At 38.0% G+C, this 22,342-nt stretch overlaps 3 protein-coding genes across 3 annotated transcripts in view; 2 read left to right on the top strand and 1 right to left on the bottom strand.

The window, feature by feature from the left end:
- Nucleotides 1-19,895, top strand: part of LOC130546923 (uncharacterized) — a 79,361-nt gene extending 59,466 nt beyond the window's left edge. The window contains exon 6 of the mRNA XM_057322468.1: nt 19,499-19,895. The gene's annotated coding sequence lies outside the window, so the exon portion shown is untranslated. The remainder of the gene's footprint in view (nt 1-19,498) is intronic.
- hs6st1b (heparan sulfate 6-O-sulfotransferase 1b) overlaps nt 1-22,342 on the top strand; it is a 51,094-nt gene that overhangs the window by 9,152 nt on the left and 19,600 nt on the right. The gene's annotated exons all lie outside the window — the stretch shown is intronic.
- Nucleotides 10,142-14,053, bottom strand: LOC130546921 (piggyBac transposable element-derived protein 4-like). Its single transcript, XM_057322466.1, has 3 exons — nt 13,045-14,053; nt 11,401-12,759; nt 10,142-11,314 (listed from the first exon to the last, which is right to left on the bottom strand). The coding sequence occupies exons 1-3, from the start codon at nt 13,218-13,220 to the stop codon at nt 10,894-10,896; spliced, it is 1,956 nt and encodes a 651-aa protein (XP_057178449.1). The 5' UTR covers nt 13,221-14,053; the 3' UTR covers nt 10,142-10,893.

Here is a 22,342-nt window from a genome sequence, read left to right on the forward strand (position 1 = left end):
GTTTGTTTGGAATGAATGTACGAGGTGGGGTGAGCATGCGAGGACGGTGGGTAGTGATAAAATTGATGGGAAGAGAAATGCCGTGTGTGAGAGAGAGAGAGAAGGGGAGGGAGAAGTGATAAATGGATAAATCCAGCCACATTGATGACAATACAGGAGATTTACAGTGACCTCCAGAACTGTCTGTGAAGAGTAATTGTGGAAAAAGATTGATGCTCTATCGCCTCCCTTCAAAGTATTAGGATCGAGTACAAGTATCTATCTATCCATCCGTGTGTGTGTCTGTCTGTCTGTCCGTCTGCTTTATGTGGTCATACTCTCTTTATGACTGTTTTTAAACAAACTGTCTTCTAAATTGTTTTTTTGACCGTATAAATCTTATTTGTGTTGCTCATAGGAGCACCGATAATATATCTGGTATGACTCTTCTCTCCCTGTTGTGTTTTGCTGTAAAGTTTTGTTTCATTCTTTGGTTATAAAGATGTCACTCATTGCTGCATTGGAAATGACTTAAGTATTAACTTTAAACTCTTCACCTCGAATTGGACTTGCTGTTATTGGATCACATTATGAAAAAAAAAAAAAGTTGAATTACCTTGCAGCGTGAACGTGATTGATATCAGTGACCTACTGGAATAAAGTCAATAATACGAGGGACGTTTTTGCTTTTAATATGACATAAATCAATAATAAAGCCAGCTAGCGAGATATGAACTGAAAGGTCATCAAATTAGAACTGAACTGTACAAACCCTGAGTTTGAGATGATATTTTGGGTGAACTGTTCTTTAAGAAGCATAGGAGAGCCAGTCTCCAAGTTCTTCAGGTTTGATTGTGTGTGTTTGTTAAAATTGCTCGGTGTGTGGACCGTTATGAATGTGTTTGGTTTTAATATGTCTGGATCTTTATTGCCTTCGGGAGAGACTCCAAATTGACAAGTAGATTGAATTTGGAAAATGAATGATGAAATGCTTTTGAAATATTCATTTTGTGCTTTATGCTGCTGACTGGTCACTCCCAACACCCACATTTCCCAGTACTGCTTTACTTAAAGAGAAAGTGTCACGTATACTTGACTGCACAGCTGTTTCAGAGCGAAACCGTTCCCACGAACTGATGCATTTCTATTGATGATCAAACTTCTATTGAAGTTGCTTCTTGGAGCAAAATGAAAAGAAATGGAAAGAACAAACGTTCCCGCTACAGCAACATTAAATCAATCTAGTCGTGTGTTATTAAATGTTCTTAGGTGTTGCAACGTGTGCTGTGTAACAAGAATGAGATTGAATGGTGAAAAGGAATTCTTACAAGATATTTAAAAAAATAAAGATTGACAAGTGAGGCAGTTGTTGTCATGCAGTAAGAGTATAGAACTAAAATTAATGTTGAAAGCACAGCTCAGATGGTCTTAGAAGTGATTGAGAAAGATTTACATTCACATACGTTAGAGTCGCAGTTTGAGCCATTGTTGAAATCTCTTTAAAGGGGATGGTTCACCCAAAAATGCCAATTGTCATCATTTACACGCCCTCTTGTCATTTCAAACCTGTATGACTTTCTTTCTTCTGCAGAACGCAAAAGAAGATGAATGTTGGTCACCGAACAGCACCGGCACCCATTGACTTGCATACATTTTTTTCGTCCGTCCAAAATAAGTGAATGGGTACCGCCAACATTCTTCAGAAAGTCATCATATCGCTTCAGATGTGATATTGTAAAAAAATCTGATGAGCAGGAGACAGCCAACAAACTCCATTTGCTGTCCGTTTTCGTCTCATGCTGTCTAGAAGCAACAATTGAGTTATTAAAAAGATCTCACTTGTAATTTTTCTGTCCTGTGGGTTGTTAGATTTGGCACTGAAGGAATCTTGTGAACTACGCCAGCCTGCTTGACAAGCACGATAATTGAATTGTCTAAAATGCAAATCCATCTCAACGGCTTCCGAAGACAATGACCAGCGCAAATAAATAAAGATCCACCTGTTTGAAGCTGCAGATATGTGCAGGGAATTGTGGGTAATCGTTTATTGTAAGCAGATAAATACACTCTAAACATCTGCATGCTCAATTTTGTGGTTAATCCATGGTTTGAAAGGGAAGGGAAGACTGGCATCCTGTCAGTCAGTTTTGGTCTTGTTTTTGAAAGGCATCTGTATTCATCTTTTTACGCACAGCTGGTGGGTGCATTGAAAGTTCAAAGTGAGAGACACAAATGAACGATCTGTTGCCTTCCCATTAGAGGTTTGGTTGACCAGATCTGGTTTGTTTTATTTAATGAAAAGCTTTATGCAACAAAGAAGCACGTGTTCACCGCAAAAGTAACATTCTTTTTCATCATTTACTCATGTCTTTTCATGCCTGTATGACTTTCTTGCATCTGCAGAACACAAAAGAATATATTTTGAAGAACTTTAGTTACCAAACAACATTGGACCCCTATTGACTCCCATTGTATGGACACATTTATCAAAATATATTTTTTGTGCATCACATAAGACAGTTTTGAATGACATTAGGAGGTCAGAAAAATGATGACACATTTTTTTGGGGGTGTGTGAACTGTCCCTTTAAATCTGCGATATGTAAACCACAATATGGTTTGTGGTTGATGTGAACACAATTCAGTAGTGCTTTAGAGAACACATAATATGCTTTCCAAGTTTGGTAGTAACAGAATCAAAGTGAAGTGAAAACTGTTTTCCATTTTGCTTTCTGATTTCAATGTTTGTTGCCAGGCGACAGTCCTACTAAATGTAAGAAAACAACATTAACGATTCAGTCTGGTTGCTCATTGGTTGACTTTGTCTTATACAGTATATATTGCAGCTTGAGGGCAAGCTGTACCGATGAGACTGGTTTTTACCAGGGTGTGGATGTTCAGTGGTGGGTGGATCTATATGAAAACCAAAGAATTAAGCCATCCATCACGTTTATCAACGGTGCATGTCCACGCAGAACCAACCTGGCTGTTCGGTCAAAATCCCTGAGCTGGAGCTTCCAAAAGTTTGTTCATTGAAAAAACTGCTGAAGATGTTTTTTTTGTGAAGGATAGCGCCCCAAAGGCCTTTGTAATGTGATGATGTGATTGAAAGCTAAACACGCAACCTTTCTATAAGATCAAATGACAGCAGTTCTTCATCCCTCCAGTGTGCCATATTTTCCTTGGCTCTGCATTGATGTACCAAAGCGCCACTTTTTCTTTTTCTTTTGTTTCTTTTTTGGAGTTTCCTTTTTAACTCCACGTTTTCTTTCATCTTTGTTTTTTCTAAGTATGTGCATGGGGTTTGAATGTGTGAGTAGGTGCCGTGCACGCTACAGACTGTTGACTTCAAAGAACCGTCAGCGTCAGGTCATATCACGCACCAGCGTCTGTATAAATGGTTAGTAGTGTAGGAAACAGTATGTGATTTACAGGATATGACCTGCACCGAACGACACCGCAGCGTGATTTACTCAGCTTCCATTTAAACGTCACGTCACGGGAACTTGACGAGCCTTTCATGCTTGGTTATTTTATTTGCATCAACGACTTCCTCTTTTTTTACCAGTCGCCAGGGTCACGTGGAGTTTGGCAGCTTACGGTGTTGAACCGGAGGGTTGAAGTTTTTTTTCCAAGAAATGTATTTGATGACGCAACTTCTGGAACAAATAGTGCAGATTTCTGGAGATTTAACAAAAGAGCTTTCAACAATAGCAGTTGCAGAACTGGACTGACCTCATTTTATTAGAGGAATGTGATTTTAGAGACTTAGATTTTATGCTTTAGATTTTGTTTCTTTGTGCATTAAAGTATTTGTACACTAGCATGACATTTACATTTCTATGCATACGGAAATCGTGTCGTTTACAGTAAGCATATTTGCAATGTTGTATTTGGGGATATTGGGTGTGTTTGGTGTATTTATATATTTGACGTATTTGCCATGTTCACTGAACAAAGGTGCAGACTCGATGTGGGCGGAACAAAAAAAAACTACAGTGATCTGTTTTTAATTTAATCTGGATGTGCGGCTTTACTGGAACATGTTTAGTGTGATGAACTGCACACCTGTGGTCACTCTGCTGAGACACCTGTGTGAACCTGAGGGGACCTGATATCATACATCTTCTAAAACTGGACAGTTGGTGAGTGTGGATCTCTGAACAGGATGTTCTGTGGTCGAGGGGCCCTGTGCTCGTGAAACACAAAAGGTGATCAGTGATTTATTTTGTCAATTATCACCTTTTGTGTCCCAAGCGACTGCGGTCCAGATGGTCTTGCTATTACGACATGTAAATTACACTTCAAAGTGCAGCCGCTCCTGAGCTCTGAATGTGCATACGTGCAGTTTAAACGAATGACAAAAGGAAATATATTGTGTGTTTAGTTGGGAGATTGCAAAGCTTTTTTATTGCTTTTTAGCTGGAATTGGTTAGACATTTTGTAGACATTTGCCTGTCATTTGTGTTGGGGTGTGGAGTGCATGTGCTATGAACACGTCCACGTGAACGTTCGCTAAAATAAACTCTTATTCACAGTTTACATTGTCAATATTAGATTATATTTGTTTACTCAACAATGCTAAGGATAATTTCATAGCTAGTGTTTTTTTATATTGTACATACCAATATTTTAACACATTTGCATTATTTAAAGGTCCAGTGTATGAAATTTAGTGGCTTCTAGTGGTGCGGTTGAGAATTGCAACCAATGGCTCTCTCCACCCCTCCCTTTTAAAGCACTACAGTAGCTGGCACAGAACAAAGATGTCTTCACATTTTCGCTTCTTTGCCAAAGGAGATCACATGTTTACGAAATGCGCTCTGTAGAGCAGTTTGTCCGTTTAGGGCTACTGTAGAAACAACATGGGGAATTCCATGCAAGGGGACCCGTGGCATATGTAAATAGAAATAGCTCATTATAAGGTAATAAAAACATAACGCTTCATAATATGAGGTCTCTATACACCTCTGAAGACATAGTTATTATATTGCATTTCTGTCAATAGATCCTCCAAGAAATTACACATTGGACCTTTAACAAAAAAGCAACTGGATTCAAAAATAAGCAATGTTCTTTATAAAAAAAAATGTTTTTTTCTTCTCTACATCTCAAGCATGCTTCACTTCACAGACACTTTTGTCTTTTCAGTGACCAAGTATACAAACTTTCAAAACTTTATTAGTGGCTAAATAGTTGGTAGGGATGAAAATAATCCGAGGGACATTTGTAGAATATATTGTAATCATTATTCGAATAGTTTGTGATTGTTTCAATATTTGTTTTGATTATCACAAAATATAAAAATGTCAAAATAATAGGCCTATGTTTTTAAATATTATAAGTTTGACTGGTGTTTTCGTAAGTATGTGTGTTTGTGTTTATCCTGAAGCAGGCACTTTCATCCTGTCATCATTTATTCGGGTCAGACAACCCGTGAGCTTTGATTGATGGCTTTAACTTCCTTCAGCAGGTGTAGAAGAATGAGCCAAAGCCTCGCTGCCTTCATCTCCAGTTTCATTAAACACCGAAGCTTTTAGCAGCAGCTCACGCTGAACCGAATAAAGCAGGAATCACATTTAAGTATTTTTCAGGGAAGCCTTGGCTTTTCAGAGATTTGAGAGACGGAAAAACAGCTCAGCTAAGATTCTTACTAAAGGATAGGATTTACAGAGGGCAGATATTTACCCTTTTATCAGGTTTGCTTTGAGCTTCCCGTAAAGGGACAGAAAAATGAAGATTCTGTTATTATTTACTCAGTTTTTTGCTTAAATTAAAATAAATGATGGTAAAAGTAGTATTTATGTGTAAGATATGTCCTCAAGATATTTTCACAGCAATTTGTATGACCCCGTTCAACTCCATGTATGTTTACTCTTTCCTGTTGGAATAAACCGCTTAACCCTAAGAGCAGAGGTCAAAATTAACTAATGTCACCATTCATGCTAACAATGCTCCAGTTTCACCCAGTATCCCATACTAATGGGTAGGACATGGATTTTGGCAGTCATGTTTAGAAATGTCAAGGGACATGCTTCTTTTGTAACACAATTAAAATTCAATAATGGCTAATGGATTCTCCCCATAGATGTCAAGAACAGATCCGTTTCTAAATGACAAATGCTGATTTTAAAAAGCATTTGATTAAAGACAGGAAGTCATTGGAAGTCATTTTACCATTATCTGATCTGTAAAAAATATTAATACTTTAGCTGCTGGGGCGCCAGAAAAAAACAAAATAAATTTTGCATGTAATAAAATGTGCATGGTTCTTTTTACACCTGACATGTAAATTTGCAGTCTGTTTCTGTAATTTGTAATTTTTTACTGCAGTTTGTTTTACAGTGGTGTTTTTTACTCGGAAACAAGAAGAAAAAAAACAAAGATTTACAAAATTGTAACTTTATAAAGTGGAACATAATGTTACACATCCAGATATTATTCTTTTATTTAGCTATAATATGAATGGAATAGTTGACCCAAAACTAATTTTCTCTCATCATTTACTCTGGCATTTATATTATAATAAAAACTGTTGTTATTTTAAATCATATTAAGGTGAAAAATAGTATGGTTGTGTATCATAAAGAAAGAAGTCTATTGCACCTGGGTAAGCATTAGGGTGAGTAAATTTTAATTTATGTGTGAGCTTTTCCTTTATTGGGTAATTTTTTGTTGGCCACATAGTCGTGGTTATGTTACAGAAAAGGAAGATTGTTTCAGAGCAGAGAACGTCAGATAATGAGAAATTGGAAATTGTTCAAGTAAATGTACTTTAAATGTTTAAATAATGTGCAGTGATGAATCGTTCATAATAAATCCAGGAACATTTATTAAGAAAGTTCATAGTCCATTACGTAGTTGATGTAGAAATCATAATGTGTCTTGAAATGCATTTGTCCCTCCCTTTGTTGTTAGTGCAGCTCTAGGGTTGCTTCGGCCTTGTCTTATTCTTGGTTTCTCTTAATGACATGCTCGTCAACTGTAAGGATGTAATTAAGCAGGACCCGATACAGTGAGCAGATGTTTGTGGTCTGTGGCGTGGGTTGGATACGAGGCATGACAGCCAAGTCTCTAGATTACAAATCACTGTCATGTTCTATCGCTGAACATTATGATAACAGTAGCCATTAAGAGTAGACATTGTGGCAGGTGGCATCATGACCCAATGAGACTCTTTTGTCCATTATTACATTATCTGACATTTTCCTCTCTGTGAGTTCCAAAATCTGTTGTTTTAGAGCCATCTGGACCAACTCACTCTCGTCTTGTTCCTCTCCTTTTTCCTTTTAAAGATCAGAGGTCAGCTGGAATCTGAGTTGGCTTGTGAGTGGTAACCAGCACCAACGTTAGGCCTATAGGTCAAAGGTCATGTGGGGTTAATCCCAGAGGGGGGGAAGTAAAGCTCTTCTTTCATAGCGCCTTTCATATTCCGCCCCTTGTCAGAACGATTAGATTGTTTTTCCAGAAGGACAGCAGGTCTGACTGGCCAGAGGCAAAGAATCTCGCTGGGCACTGGTCGGGTCAGGAATTGGTCGAGTGTTGAAACGATGATGTGTTGCCCAGTGTCCGATTTATGACCTTTGTATGAAGGTTAGAATTACAGCAGTGATACTCAACCGGGGTTCGACCCGAAAACAGGTCACAGGGAAAAATATCCTAAAAGCCAAAAATAAAGTGCAGTGAACCACATAATCATGCCTTAGTACAACACCAAACTAAAAATGTTATCATTTTTAAGCGAAGAGAAAATCTTCCCATATCTTTTGTTAATGAAACATTTGTATACTAACACAATATTCTTCCTGTTTTTGTTGCATATTTTTAAGATGATAATTCACACTTTTCCTGTTATGCATTTCAAAATGGTTCAATATAATTCTTATTTTAATCAGAATTCAGAATACCGTTGCCTGTGCAGTTTATGTTTGATGTTTGACTTTCTCTGGACAATTTTGGTACTGCTTCTGGTTTCCACCAGAATGCAGCGTAAAATCTATGTCCCGAAGCGAAAGCAGTTGAGAACCACTGAATTACAAAACTGTTTAGCTACTTTGCCGCAGTTCTTCGCAGAACGCAAGCTACCACTCGCTCTTTTTTTGCGTTCTCCTTTCCGAGATTAACTTTGCCATTTAAAGCCCATTAGGTTGATTGATTGTGTCGGTGTTATTGTAAATGGCAGTGTTGGGTTGGTGCCCCTTTTTATAAACTCTGTTTTTAATCTAGCAGAAAGGTTCATGCATCTGTTCATTTTTCATCCTGGCGGCTGGCTCGGATTCATCCTTGCAACATATGGTAGAATTACCCAAAAGCCGCTGGTTCGTCACCTGTTTTTTAAAAAACAACACTGCTTGAGAGTGCTTGAGTGGGCACAGATGAAAAGGGTTGAAACATGGTCCTGTGAAAAACAACAGGTGCTGAGAAAGGCTTCTCTGTTTGAGGGAATGTCATCCGGTTCATGAGGAATTCTTGGTGCGTTTGTTCATGTAGCTGCTGGAGTGTGGCACAAGCAACGCCAAGATCATGGCGTGCGTCAAAATCTCTCAGATTTATTTTAATTGCTGTAAACCCAGGGTTTATCGGTCTGTTTGTAATGTCTCTTAATTCTAAAATAATCTCTCACGAAATCCTGTTAGTGTAATGTTTACACTAGTAATCTGAGTTAAACAAATGTAGCACAAATCTCGTTTTCAAATGTACACATGGCCACCTGCTCGTAACACACTGATCACAAATGTGATAAAAGAAAGAGACAGAAGATTTCATTTGACCTTCATTTGTCATTGTTTGTCTGTATAAGACACATTTTTTATTAAGAATTAGTATCATAAAACTGTAATTTCCACACAGTCGGAGTTGTCATTCATGTCAGTAGCACAAATGGTGTGGGATGTGTAATGCACTGAAGTTTAACACTCTTTCCTTTCATCGTTTACTCACCTTCATGTCATATTAAACCAGCATGACTGTCTTTATTCTGCAGAACACAAAAGACAATATTTTGAAGGACGTTGGTAACCAAACAACATTGGCACCCTTTGACTTCCATTATATGGACACAAAACCACAGAGACATTTCTCAGAATATCTTCTTTCGTGTCCCACAGAAGAAAGAGTCATACAGGTTTTGAATGACAGGAACGTAAATAAATGATGATAGAGTTTTATTTTGGGGTAATTATCAGTATTGTACTGAAAGTTTTATCACGCGCACACACAACAGGGGGACATCTTAATGGCACAACTTTATAAAGGTTGAATTGTTGAAATGTCTTATCTTCATCTTATTAATCTTATTGTATTTAAACTTTCTTTGACACAGAATTGATATGTTTCTATGTATATTGTACTGTATGTATTATATGTCTTGGTGTTTCTCTGTTTGCCTGAAATAAGACTAATTTCTCTCTCTTTTCCTTTCATGCTGCACCTCTACTCAAGGTAAAAACATTTGTTTTTCTCAGTCTCAGTGTCTCATTTGATCTTATTAATCTGCGTGAGGTATTTAAAAGGTCTCTGATCACACTGCCAATAACGGTGGCCCTCAGGAACACGGGTCCTTCTGTGTCAGTGGGCCTGCCGTGAGACCATCTGGGTCTTTGGTTTACTGCCTGTGCAGTTGTCTGTCATCAAGGGCTTAGATTATCTAGTCTGCTTTGATGTGGACGACTCGCACACAGTTATGTAAACTCTGCATATTCATTCAATCGCTTTTCTTATTTCCACATGCATTTCATTTATGTACTTGGCAGACGTTTTCATATCGGAGAGACTTATGTAAGTGCTGCTGATATGAAACGTATATTATAAATTGACAGATGATGTATTTTTTGTATAGCACTGTGTCGTATACTGGCACAATGCAATATAGAAACACTTGACAAGATGCTTTGTCTATAAAATGGTTTTCGTTTCCTTTGTGATTTTGTCATAGCAGTTTTGTTTTCAGCGAGGACAGATTGGTCACTTATTGGTTGAAAATCTGCTTTTCACAGCTGTATATTAAACGTCAAACATATTTCAGATTAGCTTCTTTGACAGCGTTTGTGTGTTCAGTCAGGACGGAAAAATGACATGTATATTTTCCAATTTCCATAATGTAAATGTTATTACATTTATGAGTCAATAAGTATTAAAACTACAGTATAATAGCTTTTAACCCCTTAGCATTCCTGTAAAATTAACCTAAAACGCCTAAAAAAGGCATGCCCAAAGTAAACTGTATTCTGTTCTTTAACCCTTTGGAGTACATGTATGGTTTGTGCATATTTTGAAAGGAGACACTTTGAGGTTTGTTCATTAACAGTCAGAATCACTGCAAGTCTTACTGGTATTGAGTAATAGAACTTTGAACACATTGAAAAGGGAAATAATTATATTCCGCCTAAATTTGTTTTTGTTAAAAAATGCCTGCAGATGACTACAACTGGGAGGTATTAGCTTGAAGACACATTGGGATCACAGAACGAAGCCTTAGCAAGCTTCGTTTCAAATTTGATAACAATACCTTAGATAAGTGTATGTAAAAACACTAATTTTCTAAGTTTATATCTAGGCGCTTCCCAAAAAAGGCCATTTGGTGACTCCAAATGACCCCTTTTAAGCACATTGAATGTTAACACATAAAATGCTGCTATTTTTGAATGCTTTATTGTACAGTCATAATTTTGGGCACCAGTGAAAGGTTACACTAAGTGCTATTCAATCTCTCATCCAGATTCACTGTCAGTAATTGCTGACACATAGTAACTGAAGCATAACAAGTTATAGTGTGTACAGATACAAAACAAGTGCTATGGTATTAAAAGTTAACATAAGACCACATATATCTATCTATCAATGAAGACCTTATATAAAACCATATATAAGTCAATATGTAAGACCATAACTATTTACACATTTTACAATTATATTTTACAAGTTATTGGCATCATGCCACTCATTGTAACAATCACGATTTGGCACAAAGCACAACGGTATGTCACAGGAGGAGCACTTCACTGGTGTCTTTGCTTGGCACTGTCTGCACCTCAGACGACCCATGGTGCTATGTGCAGTGATATGCACAGGCTTGTGATGTTTGCTGCGTGGAGTGGACGATGGAGCAGGAATTTTTGCTGCTGCTGCCAGCTCCTCAACAAGTGTCTCTCTGAATGCCTTTTGGTGCATGGGTACCTCTCCTTTACCTTTGGTAAGATCCTTGTAAAGCAAGAACGCATTCACAATAGCAATGTCCATAAAGTGATAAAACAATGTCTTATACCACCTCTGGGTCTTGTGGATGACTTTGTAATAATTGATCAGCGAATCTGAAAGATCCACTCCACCCATGAACCTGTATAGGAAGAAAAAGCAACACTGAGCCACATATTTGATTTAATTTCAAATAGCATAAAAGATTGTTGATTATATAATACATACCGGTTGTACTCCTTCACTGCTGGTGGAACAGAGATGTTCTTCAAAACCCAGTGCCCATCTGCATCTTTCACTCTTCTCTGAACAGTGTCCCCCCCATGGGCTGTGTGGAGTGTTGTGCACATAAAAACATCCCTTGTGTCTCGCCATTGCACAAAGAGGAGGGAGTCCTTTCTGATCCACCGTATGCTCCCACGCAAAGATTTCGAAACCAGAGTGTTTATTTTGGTTTTTGGAAAACCAATTCTGTTTGTGCGTATCGTTCCGCATGCCCAGATCCTCTTTTGAAGGAGATCACAGAAAAGGGAGGGACTTGTATAAAAATTGTCAACAAAGAGCTTGTAACCCGTGCCAAGCAACTGTGTGTCAACAAGCTCCATTACCGACTCATAACTGAGTCCTTTCCCACTGTTTCCCTGCAGCTTTCCTTCATACACAAAAAAGTCCCATGTGTACCCATTGCTCGAGTCCGCCAGTACGAAAAGTTTATAACCCCAGCGACAAGGCTTATTTTTCATGAACTGTTTAATCCCGATACGCGCTTTAGAGGCAACCATCCGCTCATCAATTGAAATTTCCTGGCCAGGGTGATAGTTTATTTTGCATGCATCCCTAATCTCACTGTATAGTGGCTTGATTTTGCAAAGACGATCAAATTCTGAGGTACCTCTTCTCTGCTCGTTAGCAGCATCATCCACCAAGCTACTGAGGTGAAGGGAGTGGCAGATCCTGAGAAACTTCTTTCCGGTAAGAAGCGTTTTAGGGAACGGCAAGCTGTACAGATGACTTTCTCTCCAGTAATCAGTTATGGACGGGAGTTTTATTAGACCCATATAAATTACCATGGCCATGAATGCCAGCATATCTCGCACTGTTACGTCAATCCATGGGTTGGAGGGATTTGAGTGATGCGTTGAGCCAAAGTCATTGGTGTTTTTAATTATTGTCAGTAACACAGAGTTTGTAAAAAAAAGTTGAAAAAGCTGTAAAGCTGTGTAGTTAGCTGTACGTATGAGCTGGGGGCCTGGTGATTTGGTGGGTCTGAAGGTGGGTTGTGGTGGTGTCACATCAGGAACATCAACATCATTCCATCTCTCTTCAGATGTGGGGATTGACATCTCAGCTTGACCACTGGTGCTGGCAGTTCTCCCTCTTCCTCTAGCCCGTCCTTTGCCTCTTCCTCTAGCCCGTCCTTTGCCTCTTCCTCTAGCCCGTCCTTTGCCTCTTGGTCTTTTGCTGGCAGAATCTCTCTGGGTAGGTGAGGTTTGGGGCTTATCTTCCGATGAGGTGCTGTCATCTTGCCTGTTGGTATATGGCTTTTTGCTGCTTGGCTCCCAGTCTTCATCCGTTTCATTTGATTGTCTGTGTTACCAAAATGCAAAGAGAAAATTGTTTACAAAACATTTGGATATATTTTTACATGCTCACACATATATAAACAGAAACACATGCACACAAACAACCTGACACACACACACAACCAGACATATACACCAGTGCACGAGCGCACACACACATGCACGCACGCAAACATATAAGTTACACCCATGCATAAACAATATACACTTCTGCAGGAACACATCAAAACACATAACTCAGTATACACAGTAAAATATGGTATATAATATAATAAAATAAAATACTTACTTGTCGAGAGTGACGTCTCCGCCATCCAAAAACAGGTCCTCTGCAACCGTGTCAATGGATGAAACATCGCTCTCTTCGTCTGAAATGTCATCCTCTGATTGATCACTGTTACGCCGAGTACATTCTTCAACAACTTCGTCAAGTGTAAACTTTGTTTTTATCATCCTTTTTGCCATTTTTCACCTGTATAATCTCTCAACGCTAACTTTCACTTGTAAACTCTACAACGCTCTCTTTACGCACGGGCGCACGTGTCACTAAAGTAATTTGCGCACAGACTTTTTTGCATGATAGATTGAATCTTCCCACTAAAGCTGCATATTAATCTTTTCAGAAGCTCATTGGCTATCATACAAGACAGTCATGTGCAAATTCTGATGCGATTAGATCGATCTGTTGTCCATCAAATTGAGGGCGGTGTCATTGGTCATCCAGGTCGCTCCTTGGCTATTGATGCCTAATGACACCCCTTAGATTCACCTATTGGTTAAAATGAGGTGTCAATTCAAAGTGCAGGGGTCAGCGGCCATTTTGACATCAACAAATCCGTATTGTTTACAATAGAAAAGAAGCTACACCGCAGAAAACATTGAAGATTTGATTGCTCTTTCGGCTAACTTGAAACGACACTACCACATTCCATGGATGTTTATGGATATATAAATGTTTTTTGGGCTAAATATTTCATTGAATTAGATCGACTGGAGCCTTTACAGTGTAACAACACCGTTTTTGTTGAAATTTTATGAATCATTGGGCAATCGGGAGGCTTCATAGGTGAGTTCCGTCAGTTTAGTCGTTGTTTATTTGATTGTTGGTGGTCTGACAAAGACACTGATTGTACCTTCTGTGTTGATCGTTCCCCTAAATGGTTTACATTATTTGAATCACAAGAATCTCAGCTTTCCAAAGATATGTGACATGTTTAGCTTTTTGTTTCGTGAGTTTTTTTAATGTCACAAAGTTAACCCATAAACATGCAGTGTGGCGCCAGCGGTACGGTGGATTTCAAAGGGGTTAAAGGCATCGTTCACCCAAAAAATAGAATTCTGATGTCAAATCATTCCAAATCTGTATGACTTTACTTCTTCTGCAGAAAACAAAAGAAGATATTTTGAAGAACATTGGTTTGACCGCCATTGACTTTCATTGTATGGACACAAAACAACTGGGACATTGTGTCCCACAGAAGAAGGAGTCATATACAGGTTTATGACAGGTCTTTTTGGGGGGGGGTGAACTGTTCCTTTAAAGGTGTCGATAGAGCATCAATTTAGTGCAAAGCATTGAGTCAGTATTACACCAACTCTCAGATCCATGTCGTCATCTTTAAATCAACACACACTTTGGAAATCTGCTTTCATTAGGGTTTTATGATAATTATTAAGATTTTAGGATAATTACGTGATAAATGTCTATATAGCGTTACATTTTTTTCCACAAGTTTACATTATACAATTGAAAACAGCTTATGTGTTGACTGCTTTGAGATTGAGGCATTTGTCACTATTGTACGATGTTTGTTTGTGTCTGATGTGAGAGCTAATGAAGCATGTTGAGCATTTGATAGAGCAGATGATCTTGCCCTCTGCGTTGCTTATCCAAGGGTACATCTGATCCTCTCCAATGTCTGAACAAGTTACTCTAGACGAATATGACCTAAACCTTTCTTATCTTCTGTTGCTATTCAACTTGCCCTTCCCTGTACAGGTGGCTGCATTGTTGGAACGAAATCGCTTCCTGGCTTAAGACGACAAAGGGTAGAGGATTGTGGTTTTACATACCATAGGCTGTTGATATACAAATAGATGCATTTGGTTAATGCAAAACAAATCCAGAAAATAAATCTTAAAGAACCAGTCGCCAGAAGGTTTCAGTGGCATCCAGAGAAGTCTGCAGGCTCCCGTGATAAGCATTCAAAGTTATCGCTCAACCTTCATGTTTGACCGCCAGTTGGTGCGAGCTGTGTGTGCAAGTGCGAGTTTAGATTTGATTGAAGTCAAATAGGGTTTGTTTAGCTGTTTTCTAATTTATCTGAAGATTTCTAGTTTGCTATGGAGTTTTTGGAAGTTCTGAATATGTGATGCGATCTGGGAAAACCCGTCGGATGTCGCTGGGACGTTTTCAGGAATATAAAAAAATAGAAAGTCAATTTTTTGGCAAAATTGGGTTTTCATTCAATTATTATTCTGTCTATCATCTCTGAAAATATCGTGGCAAAATTTACTTGTTTATTGCTGAAAGATAGCGGTTTATTGTGGCTAGCTGACGTTCAAGGACATGCCGGCGGAGCTGCAAAAATCACACTAAAGACAGTTCACCTATCAAAGTAAACCACATAACATGAATATTGATGGCGGATCAATGCACATTTCCCACCAGTCCTGTGTAAATTACGGCATGCAAAGTTTTATTTATACAACATTATCGTGAGATGGCGGAGCTCACTGTCTGGATCACTGGGAGTTATCCCTGGTCCGCTGCTCATGCGAGCCGCCTCAGGAACGTGATCGCAAAACATACAAGGGATGATCAAAAGTTCAAACACTATGCCCATAATAAACAATATGAAACTTGCTTCTCTACTTACTAGTTGTTGTCCATAATGTTTGCTAGTGTCCTTGTGTAGTGATGCAGTGCTCTTAGCACTCCTGACAGAGCTCTCGTTCTTTAAGTGTGCCCAGCACCATTTTCCTTACTTTCGTTTTATTCAAACGGTTTTATACACGCAGTATTTTTATAAACTTCAACACTAGGAAATGTTTTTTTAAATTAAATTGTTAATAGGGTAACCCTTTAAAAACTTTAAACCCGTTTTTCTCCTAATTCCGTTCCTGAAAATCATAGCACTCAGCCGACTTCAGATAGCCATTACTTTTGTTACATACAAGCAGTGGCGGAGCCAGACAATTTTCATAGGGGTGGCCAGACTGAGACCATAGCTCACACAGGGGTAGCACAGAAACTGATATCATCTTTTTTTTCCCTATGTGGCAAGTCACTGTGGATCTAGTAGTGTTTCTTAGTCACTCACTCATTTACTTAAACAGGCAGTGATTGCCATGTAGAATTACATCATGAAGATCCACATAAGCTTTTTAATGTATTACTAAACTGATTTAAAAAAAAGATCTGAAACAGTGTGGCATTGCAGAAGGTGGTGTCTTTTTAATTGGTGATAAAGCTCACACCATAATGACAATTTACATGACATAAGAATATACCAAATGCACTTTTATCAAACAAACATTACAACATCACAGAAAAACATAGTATAGCATAACAAAACAAAATATAGTAACCTTAACATTATGGGCAAGCATTTCAAAAATATTCCTTTGCAATACTTTGCATATTATCATTTGGCTGCCAACTGCCAACAAAATATTTTAATTCTCTTTCAAGGATATGACACAGACAGACCACCACCATTAAGCTAAATCAGCACTGAAAGTTGACTTTGCTTTTAATGGCCTTCTACAACGCTCTTTTAAATGACACTGACACAGTGAAACTGTTTATAGCTTTCATATTGCTAAGTTAACAGCCTAAATTAACTTAGCAAACTTTACCATGTCTGTTTCAACTTCAGCACGCCAGCCATAATATACATACATTAAGACAAGAAACATTTCAAACATAGTGAATAAACTTAATTCTTCTTGTTAACTTACCTGTGACCTCTTCTCTCGCGGCGGGAAACAGACAGTCCTCCTACTGCATGCGCAGAGTCCGTTGGAGCACACGCGAACAACAACAACACTACTTCTTCTGTAATTGTGTTGGTGGTTGAAATTCAAGTTGAGTGTATTACCGCTACCTTCAGTTTGGGTGGAGAAGTACTTGTTTGAGGTGTGCTGTTGAACTGCGTCCATATGGGAACAACTGTGTACAGAAATGGTTCCGCAAAAAAGTTGCCGGCAAAGCGATGGGGGGGACGGGGGGTGGCCAAAGATTAATTTATGGTGGCCTTGGCTACCATTGGCCACCCCCTGGCTCCGCCCCTGCATACAAGGTATGAGCGAAATAAAAACAGAAAAAAATTTAGTTCCAAATTTATAAAAAAAAAAGGTTGTTTTATTGTGCATTCCAATTAATATCAATCAAACTGCAGTTGGCTTCTTTTGATTTAAGCCATAATAACTAAAAAAAATACAGCTAACTAACACAATAAAACACGTAATAAAAAACATGTTTTTTTTATTTTTTTTAAAAACAGTTATCTCATTTTGGAACCAAACTCTTCATATGTTCTTGTTCTCTTTGCAGAAGTTACCTATCTTAGAGTTGTCTTCTTCACACTTTCAAACACTTTATATTTTAACATTTTGGTTGAATCTTATAGCACTGAATTAATAATCACAAGACAGTTTTAAGGTGTCACGCCATTTTCAGATTCTTCCTGCAGTTTCCAATTTTCTATCTATCCATTTACCCATCCTTTCACTTATCTATCCATCATTTCGTTTATCCATTCCTCCATCCATCCCCTCACCATCCATTTTCCCATCTCAATATCCATCCCACCATCGTTACTCCACTATTGCTCCATCCATCACAGATCTCCTTCTCTCCATTTTATTTTCCTTCTTTCAGAGTGGAGATATGAGCTGTGGTAATTGTGTAAAGTGTGATTTGCCTGTGAACATCAAGCTCATCAAGTTGTACAGTGGATAAAAAATGTAGCTTTCTGAGAATGGAATAATGATGAGGCATGATAATTGGATTCAGGTTATATCAGCCGCCTTTCCACAGCACAGAAAAAGAATTAGTCCAGCACACGGCCTGTTTTTCCGTCCCGATGGCTGTGCTTCACAGTTTTAGCACTTGATTTTGTTCGGTTTGGTTTTTTAACCCTGTTGTCTGGCCATTATTTCGTAACAAATTTTACAACAAAATTGATTGATTCTTATCACAGTTTTTTACTTTTTTACATTTTTGTGAATTGGTGGCTAATTTATTAATTATTAATTAATTCATACGATCTAAAATTTGTACATTTTCATACAATTTGCTTTCATTGTAGAAAACATTTCTGTTAATTGAAATCAAATAGGCCTAAATATTCTTTGAAAAACTTTAACTAAAAGAAAGTTAAATAAACCACAGCAATAAACTGAAATACGTTTAAGTTGAGGCTAAAATTATAAAAACATTTTCGAATTATTCAGTAAGGTAAGGAAAAACAAAACCTAAACTAAAACTGAAATAAAAAGTAAATTAAACGATATAATTTGTGTATTAAAAATAGAAAACATATATCAAAATTTAAACTAAAATTAGCCTGGAAACTGAAAATATAACAATAAAAGCTCATTTAAAATATTAATAAAACTACAATTAAACAATAAAGCAACCTTCATGTTTGCTTTTTCTAATGATCCGATTTTTCTAATGATTGTCACAATTCATACAGAATCGCCTCCTTGTAAGTTAAATTTTCCCATGAAATGAACTCTGCACATTTAACTCGTACTGTTGACTTTCACCGTTACTAGATCCCGAGCCGTCACTTAATAAGATACAGAGATCTGTCAGTCAAGTTGATTGAACACTTTCTATTCCCGCAGCACACGAATAAGTCTGTCATGGCGCCCTGTGAGAAGTCACATTCAACTGCATGTGTGTGCGTATGTACAGTATGTGTGTGTGACCCAAGGGAATGTGGCACCTCATTTCTCAAACGAGACAACAGAAGTGTGGATCTTTGAAGCCCGCAGTGCTGCAGGAGTTGAACCCGGTGTGAATCTGTGACCCGGGTGTGGGGAGGAAGTTCTTAGACTTCCAGACTCCCACAACACTCGCACAGCGGAACCACCACCTCCATGATATGCTAACTGCCCATAAATGTTTAACGTGTCGCATGTGCCAAGCACAATTCTGTCTTTTTGCCAAGCAGTAGTGAATGCTTGAGGTGTCTGTGTGTATTATTGTAATGATACCCTAGTTTATAGAGTTTAGTCAATAAATCTATTATGCAATAAATCGTTTTTTAAACTCGCTAAATGCTGCAGGTTTTTCAGCTGGGTGGCTGGAATTATGAGTTTTAAAGTGCTTTGGCCGTTACTACCCAATCCAATGCAAACAAACAGCACAGCATATCACAGATGATTTTTCCTTTCCAAAAGTGTTCGGAAATTACATCCTTTATGAAAAAGTTGAAAAAAAAACTTTTTTGCACTTAATTTGCACTGTGGAATTGGGTTCATAAGAATGCGTCGTTTTGTTTTACAACCTTGTTAAACCAAAAAATCACGTCGAAAATTCTGGCTCGGTGTGAATAGACCTTTATTTCGCTCACAAAAGTCTGTGTGTGTTTTCGTGACGGGCTGAGTGTTTCTGCCAGCACAATAATTTGTTGACGTACCTCATGGGACCCAAAGAAAGTCGACTGTGTTTGTGTATGTTTGGAATGGAGGTGTTAATGCACCAGGGCTCTGTGTCTCATCTCCAGGTCTGATTGGTGAGTTGTGTTAGTGGAGGTGACGGCCTGACGCGAAGTGAGGGGTCTGACTGTGGCAAGATCTCCACCCCGGAGCTGCTCTGTGGCCCTGGAAAATGCTTCTAATTCTCAGCTGTCATTTGTTGCTCACAGGCAGACTGGCATGCAGTGGTCTTCCCCTCCCAGAGCTCTAAACATGACATACCACAAAGTGTTCCTCCCCCATGCCACCCGCTAAGCTCCAGAAAATTTCAGAGAAGACATGTGAGCCACCAAACAGACGCCAAGAGCAGAAGAATTTGCCATTTACAGAATTGTAAAAATGTAATTACATAGAAACGTATGTATTATTTATGCACAACTGTATATCCTGCACTTGCTTATTGCACTTCTGGTTAGACCTAAACTACATTTCATTGCCTTGTACTTGTACATGTGTAATGACAATAAAGTTGAATCTAATCTAATCTAATCTAATTATTTGAAAAATAGTCTATGGGTAGTTGGCATGGCAAATAAACTGTCCATGTGTCAATAAACTGTCCATGTGTCTCCTGTCATGTGACAGCAAAGTTTTAGAAAACAAATTGTTAAAAATATATATTTTATGTTAATAATATTTATAACATAAAATAGCATAAAATGGAATTTTTCTTCATAGTTGACTATTATTTGAAAAATGTATAATATAATTCATTTATATTAGGGCTGCACGATAAATCGCGATTAACACTTAATATTGCGTAAATCGACCTGTCTAGAGTGATTATGAAATCGCAAAGTCTGTAATTGTGTTTCATGCGCACGTCGCCCTTAAAGCATGGCCCTGTGGTTACAAGGAAATGCTGCCTGATGTGAAAGTCGCTTGTAACGTACATTTGAAAAAGCAACACCTGTCAAACATCGTCATTATGAATACACTTTATTGTCATGAAAATACCTGAGGAGGCTTGAAGAACGGCAATAGAAAGATGCCCATGTGCATTTCCTGGAACTACGTGTGTGATGGTACTTCTATAGAGTTTCTATGCGAGAGCGCCCCCTGGCTTTCCGATGCAGCGGCATTTAAAACGCAGACAACCGCCAAATTCGCGGGAAGTTTATTTTCGATTCATTGTGCAGCCCTGATTTATATATAACAACAATATAATAAATAATAGGCATACTTGATTTTATTAGATTTAAAAAATGATATTATTAATATATTTATTAAAGTGCCAGAGATGAACCGTTAGAATTCGGAATCATCACCATCATTCATAGAAATGATAACTGATTGACAGACCAGATCAGAGACAGCAGTTCATTGGAAAAAGAAATGAAAACATTTTGGGGCGTTTATTGCAGGCCACACTCGCTCTCTAACCACTTGCATTTAGTTTAACTATGGATCTACAAAAAATCAATATCTGGATACTGTGTTACGTGAATATAGACCTTACAAATGTCATGGTATGTTGATTTACTTCTTTCCTGCATTCAGTAACTTTATGGAGTGCATTGCATACTACACTGAAAAACACCACAGCCTTCACGGGTTTTATCTGCAGTCTTTTCATACTGGCATCTGGTAGATTCATTTCTCTATCATCTGCTTGAAATGACTTTGGCTTTCTTGTAAGGCACTGTGCTTTGTAATGCTGCTTTGGAACTGTGGGTTGTGAAAAGCACCTTAGAAATACATTTAATTGAATGGATTCAATTGATTTAGCCCATATGAACCTTTGTTCTTTTTTTGCATTCTGCATTTGGCAGATACTTTTGTCTAAAGCAACTTACAGTGCATTCATCTTATTTCTTTTTTTCCCAGTATATTCGTTGGGAATTGAACGTCTAACATCAGGATTCAGGTGTTACTGCACTATCCCTTTTTTCAGACTCGTGTCTGATTCACTCATTTATTGTCATTTCCTATTTAGCTTTGAGTTAGATAGTGAACAAGGGATGTGTCACTTCACTTGAATGGCTATCATGAGTCCTTGTGTGCCTCAGCGCACTCATACATCAAAAAACAGAGAGTGCAAGAATAATTGGTTGTTGAAAGCCAAGGCTATTGCTATTGAATCAGTTTCTGAATGTACAGATGAACGCAGGCAATGCCAGATCAATAGCATGATTGTGGATAGATCCCACCCACACGCCAGAGGAAGAGCCATTCCTTGCACATAAACATGCACGTTTCCTCTGGGGACATATAAGTCTTTATCTTTTTATGGAGCTAATTATCATTTCTATAAGAAATAAAGCTTTAGGGTTGAAGAGTAGGTTTGAGGGGGTTGCAAAAATAACAAAAAGAAAGCATTTGCTTTGCTTAACGGTAGTTGACACCATTTTATACGTAAGTGGAAACTGCACTTTTTTGCCATCTCAATCTGTAGTTTCACACACATCATGTGCACCACAGAATATAACATTAGTGGGGAAGGTATTTGTGTCAGAGCCTTAGAGGGGGTAAACGGAATAATGAGGTTTATTATCATACTTGAGAATGAGAGAGGAAAAAGAAAATTACTTATGAAAATGTTCAACCAGAAGATTTTGGCAGATGCAGACTTGCACTGAATTCAAGGTATATATTTTGATCAGTATGTGTGTTCCCTAAGAATCAAACTCATGATCAAACTCAAAATCTGCTATTGCAATGATCTACAAATATTCTTTTTTATTTTAGTTTTGAATGTTGATACAGTTGAATTCATAAATGCATTTAGAAAATATTTCATATTGAAATATTTTCTAAATGCATTTATGAATTCAAATGTACCAACATTCAAAACTAAAATAAAAAAGAATATTTGTTACAATTCGGTACATTTTGTCAGCGCCAATAGCCTGGTATGCGGAAATGTATCCTCG

The sequence above is a fragment of the Triplophysa rosa genome, linkage group LG23 (assembly GCF_024868665.1).
Source record: "Triplophysa rosa linkage group LG23, Trosa_1v2, whole genome shotgun sequence".
In the NCBI taxonomy this organism is placed as follows: domain Eukaryota; kingdom Metazoa; phylum Chordata; class Actinopteri; order Cypriniformes; family Nemacheilidae; genus Triplophysa; species Triplophysa rosa.